This window comes from Chrysochloris asiatica, unplaced genomic scaffold, assembly GCF_000296735.1.
Source record: "Chrysochloris asiatica unplaced genomic scaffold, ChrAsi1.0 scaffold00209, whole genome shotgun sequence".
NCBI lineage: Eukaryota > Metazoa > Chordata > Mammalia > Afrosoricida > Chrysochloridae > Chrysochloris > Chrysochloris asiatica.
Genome location: NW_006408727.1, coordinates 1,889,874 through 1,901,982, shown reverse-complemented (window position 1 = coordinate 1,901,982; position 12,109 = coordinate 1,889,874). Strand labels below are relative to the sequence as shown.

The following is a 12,109-nucleotide window of genomic DNA, read 5'->3' as shown; positions in this document are numbered from 1 at the left end:
ATTCTGAAACTTGCTCTTGAATATAGAAAAAGCTAAGCAAAAGGAAGAAATGAAATGTCCAAAGACCTGGAGCTAGAAAACCAAAAGGAAAGAACATGCTCGGCATTCTTCAAGGTCAAAAACCTGAAGAACAAATTCAAAATTGAAGGGATTCTATGGGTAAAATTGGGGTTCTGGTATGGCACTGTAGGATAAGCACTAAACTGCTAACAGCAAAGTCAGTGGTTCAAGCCCACCAGCTGTTCTTTGGAAATCCTATAAAGGGTTGATACGCGTCAGAACTGACTTGATGGTACTTATCAGCAACAACATGAGGAAAATATTGAATTAGGCAGCAAGCAGGAAAAGAAGATGGACAAAATACAGAAAGTCACTAAAATGGTAAATGTTCAACCATTTTAGGCAGTAGCACATGATCAAGAACTGATAGTATTGAAGGAAGAAGTCCAAGCTGCAATGAAGGCATCGGTGAAAAACCAAGACTCCAGGAACTGAAGTGCTAGAAGTGCTCATTCACCTATGCCAAGAAATTGGGTAGACAGTTGCCTGGCCAACCAACTGATTGAGATTCATATTCATGCCCATTTCAAAGTAAGGTGACCCAACAAAGTGTGGAAACCATCAAATAATATCATTAGTATTATTTTATTAATATTAATATTATCAAGTAAAATGTTGCTGAAGAAAATTCAAAAACAATTGCAACAGTACATTAACAGGGAACTACCAGAAATTCAAGCCTGATTCAGAAGAGGATGTAGAGTAAGAGATATCATTGTTGATATCAGATGGATCTTGGATGAAAGCAGAGAATACCAGGACGGTGTTTATCTATGCTTCAGTGACTATGCAAAGACATTCCACTGTGTGGACCATAACGATTTAGGGATAACGTTGCAAAGAATGGGAATTCCAGAACACTTAATTGTGCTCACCCATATCTTGTGCATAGAGGAAGAGTACAGTCATGCAAACAGAACATGAGAATATTGAGTGGTTCAAAATCAGGAAAGGTACGTGTCAGGGTTGTATCTTTTAACCACATTTATTCAACCTGTATGCCGAATAAATAATTAGAGAAGCTGGACTATAATACAAAGAAAATGGCATCAAGATTGCAGGATAACTCATTAACAACCTGCAATATACAGATGGCACAACCTTAGTTGATGAAGATCAAAGAACTTCAGTATGGATTACACTCAACATAAACAACAACAGCAACAACAAAATCACAACTAGACCAATTAAAAAAAAATCAAAACACATGAAAAATTATGTTGTCAAGGATTTCATTTTGCTTGGATCCTCAATCATCACCATGGAAGTAGCACAATCAAGAAATCAAATGACGCACTACACTGAGCAAATCCACTGCGGAAAATCTCTTTAAAGTGTTAAAAAGAAGAAAAAAAAAACAACAACAACAAATAAGGTGCACCTGATCTAGGTCATGATATTTTTCAATCACCTCCTATGCATATGATTATAAATAAATGAAGACTGAAAAAGAAGTGATGTCTTTGAATTATGATGTTGGTGAAAAGCAATATATCATGGACTGCCAGAAAAATGAACAAATCTGTTGCAAGAAGCACAGCCAGAATGTTCCTTGGAAGCGAGAATGGCAAGACTTTTTCTCAAGAACTTGAATCCAGCTGCTAAACTCTAGGTCAGCCATTCTAAACTCTACCAGCCATCCCGCAAGAGAAAGATGAGACTTTCTGCTCCCATAAAGATTAACATCCTCGGACACCCTATGCAGGGTCGCTATGAGTTGAAAACAACTCCATGGCACATAACCACCACCACCATTCAGATATGTAACAGGACGCTGGAGAAGGACATCTTGCTTGGTAAAGAAGTGGTGGTGGTGACTATGTGCTGTGGAGGTGGTTCCAACACATAGTGACCCTGTACAGGGTTTCCGAGGCTGTAAATCTTTATAGGAACAGAAAGCCTCATCTTTCTCCCATGGAACAGCTGGTAGTTTCGAATTGCTGACCTTGTGGTTTGCAGCCCGATTCATAACCACTACGCTACCAGAGCTCCTTTGGTAAAGAAGTAGGTAAACAAATAAGAGTAAGACCTTCAACAAGGTGGCTGTAACAATAGGCTGAGGCATAACAATTGTGAGGATAATGCAGAACCAGGAAGTGTTTTGCTCTATTTTGCAAAGGGGTAACTATGAGTCGGAACCAACTCAACAGCACCTAACAACACTCCAAACACCCACTGTCACTGAGTCAATTCTGACTCATAGTGTCCCTAGATAGGGGTCCCGGGACTGTAAATCTTGTTAGTAGCAGACAGCCCCATCTTTCTCTTGTGGAGTGGCTGGCGGGTTTGCTAACAACCTTGTGGTTAACAGCCCAATGTTTAACCTTTAGCACCACCAGGGTTCCTAACAACAAAGAATATTTATTTGAACCCCTATATGGCCCCTGGTAGCGTAGTGGTTACAAATCGGGCTGTGAACCTCAAGGTCAGCAGTTCTAAACTACCAGCTGTTCCGCGAGAGAAAGATGAGGCTTTCTGCTCCCATAAAGATTTACAGCCTCAGAAACCATGTATAGGGTCACTATGAGTCGGAACCGACTCCACGGCACACAACCACCACCACATGGCTCCTGCAGTCTTTCTAATCCCTCTAGAGCCTTTGCTTTAAAAAAACAAAAACAAAAACAAAAAACCACATGACAGGCTTGCAGGTGTACCCTTTGGTTGATTGGTTGATTAATGATGTATGGAAGGGATTGTAACCATGGCAATGAAACGATATATATACCATAGGATGAATGTAAAGCTAATGTTCTCCCATGTAAACTTTCACATAATTCACAATAAAACAGTTTTTTCAAAAAAGCACATGAGGCTTTTATTTGTAAAGAAAAAGTCAGAACATGAAGTGCAAATACTCTTTGCCTACTACATTCTTGGCTCACTGTCACCTATCTCTAAGGTCCAGTTCCTCTCTGGCCTTTCCCTCCTCAAATCTATCCATATACTGTGCACACTCCACATCTCCACTGTATCAAGAGTGCCCTGACTAAGGGCAATGCCTACAAGAATTAATGGTCTATCCACATTCCTCTGAAATGTTGATGTTTCCTGGTGCTACATTTTTAACACGTATTTGACCTGCATCATGCTTTTAGCATCAACCATGAATAGTTGCTAATACATGTTGCTGTTAAGTGTGGATCAAACCAACTTTGCAGGCTAGCTCATCAACCCACAGCACACACCACACCAGGACTGCAAAGTAGCATAGTACATAGAACCTTATATTTTTAATAAAATAATAGTTTTGAAATGCATATCAATTCTCATGGATTTTTTAAATGAGTTCATTTATTCATTCAGCAAATATGTAGTGAGTATGTGACATGTCCCCAGGCTCTATGTGATACAATGGAAATGCTAGGTGCCTGTAACTCAAGGTAAAAAGAAAGAAGTGCAACAGATCTTTGCAAAGAGCGAGCCTAGGAAATGATGGGTCCATTGCACCAACTGGCCAAAGTGGCAGGTAGACAAGTAAGAATAAGGCAGACAGAACAATGACATGAAACAGCTACTGAATAGACGGTCCCTTCAAGAGAAGACTGAAGTCACACGCTTTTGCAACACAACTTCTAGGACTAGAGAGATAAACAGAAGACTCATCTATGGGAACCAGGGAACTAAGGACATTAACCTCAAAAGGGTAAAAATACAACAGGAAGCTATTACTAGGCTTGCAGCTGCATTGAGAAAGTAAACTGAAAGTTGTCTTGTGGAAATACAGCTCAACATTTTCAGAACTCCTGTTTATTAAGGAATTCTGATTATTCTCTGAAATCTCATTTTTTAATATAGCTAATTATTTTTAACTGTGATAAACAAACAAATCTACTGACCATACAAGTATGCTGATGAATGCAGTCCATGTGAAAGGAAACTGGGAGGGATAAAAAAGCACAACTCATCAGAGTGGGTGTGAAATGAAGATTAAGCTAACAAAACAGACTCCCAAGACAGTCAGGCAGCAGTTAGAATGAGATGGTTTCTCAGGATAAGTATGAGACAGGTGAGGTTTTAACAGCATGGCCTCCTTATTCTGACATTTCTAGTTCTCACGGTAACATAATGGGTTATGAGTTGGACTTCTAAATGAAAGGTCAGCAGATGAGGCTTTCTGCTCCCATAAAGACTTATAGCCTCAGAAACCCTATACAGAGTCACTCTGAGTCAGAACCTACTCCACAGTACATAACTACCATCATGGTGGCTAAGGATGCTCCCAGGCAGGGCTAGGTTCTGAACAAAGAGGAGTCCATTGTCTTCCTTAGGTTTATCTTGCTTAAGCTAAATAGAAATGTTTATCATCTTCAAAGTGAGTCAACAACTACAATTTATCTCAATAGCATCAGTTCATATTCCTACACAGATAATGAAAGTTTCTGGGGCTTTGGGTTAGTACAGCATCACATTTTATCACGTTGATAGTCCCATTTCTATTTTTTTTTTCTTAGGGTTACTATATTTAATTTTAATTATCACACATTTTTACACACAACACAAACTTATCAACATCTCCCTTTTACAACCTATTTTAGATTTTAAAATAATTCATATTTCTGATAAATGAGAATACTACGGGACTACAATCACTACCTAAATTCCTTTGGATCAAATGTACTTGTATTCAGAAAATTTCAGGTTTTACAAATGAATATAGCATTGTTGTTGTTGTTGTTGTTGTTAGGTGCCATCGAGTCGATACCGACTCATAGTGACCTTTTGCACAGCAGAATGAAACACTGCCCGATCCTGGGCCAACCTCACTATTGTTGGCACTCTTGAGTCCATCGATGTTGCCACTTGGCCAATCCATCTCGTTGGGGGGTCTTCCTCTTTTTCTCTGATCCTCTACCTTACCAAACATGATATCCTTTCTCCAGTGACTGGTCCCTCCTGACAGTATGTCTGAAGTATGAGAGACAAAGTTTGGCTACCCTGGCCTCCAAGGAGCACTCTGGTTGCACTTCTTCCAAAATGGATCTATTGATTTGTTTGGCAGCTCATGGCACTTTCAATATTTTCCTCCAACACCATAAATCAAATGTATCAATTTTTCTACGGTCTTAATATACCATATATTAATATAACATTTCCAGCAGGGAATAGGTAGCCTCCATAATTACATTTCTATTTCTGGGGTAAAGATGAACAATCACATTGCTGTTGTTGTTGTTGTTGTTAGATGCCATCGAGTTGGTACCATCTCATAGTAACCTTATGTACATCAGAACGAATCACTGCCTGGTTCTGTGCCAACCTCATAATCGTTACTATGGTTGAGCCCATTGCTACTGCCACTGTGCTTATCTATCTCACTCGGGGTCTTCTCTTATTTTGCTGATCCTTCAGTTTACCAAGCCTGATGTCCCTCTCCAGGGACTGGTCCCTCCTAATAACATGCCCAAAGTAGGAAAGAACAAATCTGGCCATCCTGGCTTTTAAGGAGCATTCTAGCTATACTTCTTCCAACATTGATTTGATTGGTCTTTTGGCAATCCATGGTACTTTTCATATTCTCTCCCAACACCATTAACTCAAATGAATCAATTCTTCTACAGTCTTCCTTATTCATTGTCCAACAAATGGTGTTGGGGGAGAATCTTCACAACTGGACCAATAAGCAACATCATGGTACATGGAACAAATGTTGAAGTTGTCAAGCATTTCATTTTATTTGGATCCATAACCAATGCCCATGGAAGCAGTAGTCAAGAAATTAAACAACTAAACACTAAACCTATTTCACTAGGCAAATAGACTGCAAAAGACCTTTTGAAAGTATTAAAAAGCAAAGATGTCACCTTAAGGACTAAGGTACATAGGAACCAAACAGCCATGATATTTTCAATAGCCTCACTGGCATGTGAAAGCTGTATAATGAATAAAGAAGACTATAAGGGAATTTATGGCTTTGAATTATGGTGTTGGTGAAGGATATTGAATATTCCAGACTGCCGGGAGAATAAACAAATCTATGTTGGAAAAAATACAGCCAGAATCCTCCTTAAAAGGGAGGATAGCAAGACTTGGGTGCACATACTTTGGACAAGTTATCAGGAGGGACCAGTTCCTGGAGAAAGACACCATACTAGTTAAAACAGAGGCAACAAAAAAAAAAGGGACAACCCTCAATGAGAGGGACAGGCATAGTGACTACAACACTGGGCTCAAGAATAGTAACAAATGTGAGGATGGCCCAAGACTGGGCAGTGTTTCCTTCTGTTGTATATAAGGTCAATATGAATTGGTACCCACTCAACAGTACCTAACAATAACATTCAAACACTTATGGATGGAGACATGGTTTATATGGGCTTCAGAAGACTGTGATACATAATATAGTTTGTGGGAATGTGCCATGCACCATATAGCCAATATACTTAATTAATTTTATAAGAAACTAAAACTGATGTAGGAACTTACATATTTTCTTTAACAGATTAACTCAGTAAACTGATATAAAACTTATACTTCTATATACTAAGTAAGGCCCAAGACCAGGCAGTGTTTAGTTCTGTTGTACATAATAAGGTCGCTATGAGTCAGTACCGACTCGATAGCACCTAACAACAACAACAATATATACTAAGCTATAATCAACAGAACTATGAATAATTTCTATGTATACCCTAGATTTTTCTCTTTTAATTCTAAGTGATAACAAAAAATTAATTCCATTAACCCAAGGCCAATTCTATAAGACAGGAAAGCAGAGGGATGACAGGAATATTATTATAAAACAGTATCAACACAGAAAGCAGCAAAGGAAAATTTGTCTCCTACCTCTGCTCGACCCTCATAGTAGGTTAACATGGACTTTGTAAGAACAAAAAGTCTCTCCTTGTAATTTAAGGGTGATGTCTTCTTCTTCTGCTGTGACCTTTTAATAAGAATCTCTTCTAGAATAGTGTTCAAATTCATCTCGGTCTGATCACTCCTTCTCCTGCCATTGAAAATCCCAGTATTCTAAAGAGAGAAAATAAATAGTTAAAATAGCATATGACCTACGACACTGCCACTTCAGATGACTAAAATAGGCTTGACCCTAAGTACAGCTGGAGTAGATGAGTGTTACTTCTAGCACCTGGATTAAGAATGCCCAGGGCCTGAAATTTCAACCCCCTCTCCCTTCTGCTCCTTCATATCCCGTAAGAAAATCTCATCAATATTGGCTGTGATGATGATCCACTCTTTTGCATTCCTTAGCTTTCTGGTGCATTCAGCTTCTACAATTTGACTACAGAGAAACAAATATCTCAAATAGAAAAATAGATTTCATCATAAGATGGTATTTAAATCACTTCAGGATTTTGATAAACAAAATAAAAGGATGACCACATTGACAAGGTCGATTTATGAACAGAGCAAATTATGACACTGGTGGATATCATTCAAACTCCAGCTGTGATAAAGTAGTCACCTCGAAACATCCTGGTCACCAGATCACAGGAAGCTCTCTGACATGGTCTAAACTGCCTTATAGCTCCTGCTCAACCACAAAGAAAAGGAAACCCACCCAATTACAGCTAACCCTATTCAGGGCAGTGCTTGTCTGGATAAGATATTTAACCTTGTATATGGAGTCCCTTACTTGTTTATGTCAAGAAATTTGAAAGAAAATTACCATGCCATCAACTAGAAGAGATCCATATGCATGCCCATTCCAAAGAATGGAAAATAGAATGCAGAAGTTTTAAAACAGTATCATCAGTAACACATGCTAACAAAACTATGACAAACAAAATAACCATAATCATACATCAACAGAGAACTGCCAGTTCAATCTAGATTCAGAAGAGGATAAGGAATGAGGGATAGCATTGCTATTGTCAGATGGATCTTGGTTGAAAACAGAGAATGCCAGAAAAATGGATGCATGTTGAATTGGGCAAATATTTGCTGCAAAATATCTCTTAAAAGTTTTAAAAAGAGAAAATGTCACTTACATGATTAAGGTTTGCCTGATTTAAGTCACGGACTTTTCTACTGCTTCAGGTGCATGGGAACGTTGGATAATGAAAAAAGGTTTGACAGAGAACGGATGTATTCAAACTGTGAATTCTGTGTGTGTTGAATATACCAGCGAAGGTCAAAAGAACAAACAAGTCAGGCTTTGAAGAAATATACCCATGTTTCTTAGAAGCAAGAATGATGAAACTTCAAATTGCTTACGCTACCTGCCCACACCATTAGGAAACAGCAATTGCTGGAAGGGGACACCGTGTTTGATAACGTGGTAGTGGTTCTGTTATCTGGAGTCAGTTCCCACACAGTGATCCTGTACACAGTTTCTAAGACTAAATCTTTAAAAGGAGCAGAAAGCCTCCACTTTCTCCTGCAGAGCAGCTGATAGATTCTAACTGCTAACCAGTGGTTAGCAGTCCAAGTCATAACCTACTATGCTATCAGGGCTCCTTGTGTGATAAAGTTGTTGTTGTTGTTGTTGTTGTTGTTGTTAAGTGTCATCAAGTCGGTTCCAACCCATAGCATCCCTTATGGGGTTTCTGAGGAACAGCTGGTGAGCTGTTCAACGGCTTGGCAGTTCAAACAGATTTTCAGTCTGGCGCATTAACCCACAGCGCCACACCAGGATTCCTGTGTGATAAAGTAAAGGGCCAATAAAAGCAAGGCAACTCCTCAATGAAGAGATGGGCTGACACAACAGCCACAACAATAGACTCAAACATATCAAAAATCATGATGAGAACACAGCACCAGGCGGCATTTCATTCAGTTATACATACAGTCCTCACGAGTCAGACTGGACACAGCAGCAACTAACCATACAACCTCCAAACTATTCAGACCTTGACTAAGTCTCTTAAAACTAAACAAAACCCAAGAGATGCTCAGAGAAAAATTTTTAACAGGTTGAATTGCCTTTCCAACAGCCTTTTCTTCCCTTCCCTCCACCACACCCTTGCAAAATGCAAACCACAAAGACAAAAAGAAGCCACGTGGAGAGAATCAAGAATTGCTAGATAGCATAACCAAGGACTTGACTCTGAGCTTTTGAAAAATAGAATCAATTGCCAAGGAGTTGGCTCCCACTCATGGTGACCCCATCAGACAATGTTCTATCAATTTTCAGTGGCTGATTTCTGGGAAACAGATTGCTAGACCTTTCTCCCATGGTACCTCTGGGTCCTGGGAGTTGTTGTTGTTGTTGTTGTTGTTGTTAAGTACTGTGGAGTCGGTTCCGACTCATAGTGACCCTGCACAGGGTTTCCAAGGCTGTAAATCTTTACGGGAGTAGAAAGCCTCAGCTTTCTCCCGCAGAACAGCTGGTAGCTTTGAACTGCCAACCTTGAGGCTAGCAGCCTAATTCGTAACCATTACACTACCAGAGGTGCTATGTGTTAATGCTCTGGAACACAAAGTTGGTTTGAACCACAGCATTGGCAGTACAAGCTCACCAGCCGCTCCTCGGAAACCCTATAAAGGGTTGTTGTGGGTCAGAACCAACTTTATGGCACTTAACAACACAACGCCAACAACAACACCTCTGGGTGAAGCTGAACTCCAACCTCTTTATTAGTGTTTGCATCAACCAGGGACTTCTAACCTGAAATAATAGTACAGTGCAGTTAAGTACTTAATATTGTCCTTCAAGCCTTATCTCTCCATTTAATGATGTAAGTCCTGGCCTCTATGTCCTGGTGTAGTGCTGCTGCGGGTGGATGCACTAGACTCCAAGGTTGGTTTGAACTGGAAAATTGGAGGGTTTTAACTCTCCAGCAGCTCCTCCTCAGAAACCCTATACAGGGTTCCTATGAGTCGACAGCACTTAACCACCACAATGCCTGTGGTTATTTGAGAGGAAGTTGTCTGTTATGTTAATAGGCAAGATAAAGATGGGATGTACCTTGAGTCCTTACTTGAGGGTGTGACTCAAGTCACCACTCTTAGTTTCCTTGGGGGTGTGTCTGCATATATATATAATTTCATTTTCTTGCTCTGAATCCTGCATTAAGCTTGTCTCTGTCTGGCCTCCAGTTCTTGGGACTTACAGTTCATCACCTGGCCTGATTCATGAGCTTCCACAGTTTTATGGAATAGCCTGTTGTCTAACCTGCCAATTTGAGTTCCTCAGCCCCTACAATTACATGGGTGAAGAGAATCCTCCAGAGTGATTTCTGAACTAGTTATTTGGGACTTGCCAACCTCCACAAACTTGTGAGCCATTTCCTTGATGGTGCATGGGTTCTGTAAGACATTGCATTGAATTTCAGAACCCTGGGACATGAGGGAGAAAACTAAGGGGAGGAGTGGTGGATGATATCAAGGATTATGGAGTGTATGTTGTTTGTTGTTCTGTGCCATCAAGTCAGTTCTGACTCTGTATAGGCTTTTCAAGACTGTAAATATTTATGGGAGCAAAAAACCTCATCTTTCTTACATGGAGCGGCTGGCTAGCTTGAACTGCCAACCTTGTGGTTCGCAGTCTAGTGCTTATGCTATAGAGCCACCATGTTCCAAGAGTCATGTTGTTGTAAGGTGCAATCGAGTCAGTACCAAATCATAGCAACCCTATGCACAGCAGAACAAACCAGTGCCTGATCCTGGGCCAACCTCACAACTGTTGCCACACTTGAGCCCATTGATGCTGCCACTTGGCCAATCCACCTCGTTGGGGGTCTTCCTCTTTTTCTCTGACCCTCCACCTTACCAAACATGTTATCCTTCTCCAGTGACTGGTCCCTCCTGACAATATGTCCGAAGTATGACAGATGAAGTTTGGCCATCCTGGTCTCCAAGGAGCACTCTGGCTGCACTTTTGCTAACACAGATATGTTGGTTCTTTTGGAAGCCCATGGCACTTCAATATTCTCCTTCAACACTGTAACTCAAAAGCATCAATTCTTCTACGGTCTTCCGTATTCACTGTCTAGCTTTTGCATGCGTATGAGGTTATTGAAATACCATGGCTTGGGTCAGGAGCACCTTAGTCCTCAAGCTGACATCTTTGCTCTTCAACACTTTAAAAAGGTCTTGTACAGCCGATTTGCCTAATTAAATACGTCGTTTGATTTCTTTACTGCTGCTTCCATGAGGGTTGATGGTTGATCCAAGAAAAATGAAGTCCTTGACAACTTCAATCTTTTCTCCATTGATAAGAATGTTGTTTATTGGTCCAGTGGTGAGGATTTTTGTTTTCTTCACATTTGGGATATTCTTAGCCTCCACCTCCTAAGGAACAGCCTCATGAGAATCTTTTAAAATAAATTATTATTGCAGGTAGACACTGAGAAATTCTATCATCTTTCAGTCTAACACCTCAGAAGCATCCTTATAACTTTGTATTATTGATACATTGCCATCCATATTTTTTGTAAGATCACTTCAAAATAGTTTAACCTCTCAGCATCAGTTTCTTCATTTATAACATAAGGAAGTAAATGCCACAAGGTTATTGTGAGGTGTAAATGAAACATGGGAAAGGATTCTGTTAATTATAAAGATATTGTGCAAATGTGTAACGCTATTGTTTTCAATTCCACTGTCATCTTCCTGTCTCAGAGATTTGCAACCTAACATCTGTATCATGATAGTAGCTTTTTAATTGGTATTCCTTTCCCCAAGCCTTTGCCTAACTTATGGTGGCACTATGGGTTAACAATTGGGCTGCTAACCACAGGTCGGAAATTCAAACCCACCAGCTGCTCCGTGGAAGGAAGTTGAGACTGTCTGCTCTCGTAAAGATTTACAGTCTTAGAAATCCTACATACGGTTGCTTTGAGTTGGAATAGAATTGATGAGAATGGGTTTGGGCTTTTTTTAATCTCATCCTAATTGGGTCAGTCTTCATTCATCAGAAATCCCCAGTGTCTACCACCACTTCAGAATAAAATGGTTTGTCCACAATCTGGCTGCAACCTAACATCCAATCTTTACTTCCACTAGTCACCAAACACTGTCTACTCCAGTCAAAACAGCTGACTGAATGCCCAGTAGCTCCCTGCACAGTACTCATTCTCTCAGCCCTGAGAGTCCTCTTCTTTCCATTTATGAACACTCTAGCTGCTCAAAGCTCATCTCCTGGATA

The 12,109-nt window shown here is 40.1% G+C and overlaps 1 protein-coding gene across 1 annotated transcript in view; it reads right to left on the bottom strand.

Moving 5' to 3' along the window:
- TEC (tec protein tyrosine kinase) overlaps positions 1–7,023 on the bottom strand; it is a 110,680-nt gene extending 103,657 nt beyond the window's left edge. The window contains exon 1 of the mRNA XM_006872672.1: positions 6,847–7,023. Coding sequence (XP_006872734.1) covers positions 6,847–6,984 — 138 coding nt within the window. The 5' untranslated portion in view covers positions 6,985–7,023. The remainder of the gene's footprint in view (positions 1–6,846) is intronic.
- Between the last annotated feature and the right edge of the window lie 5,086 nt (positions 7,024–12,109).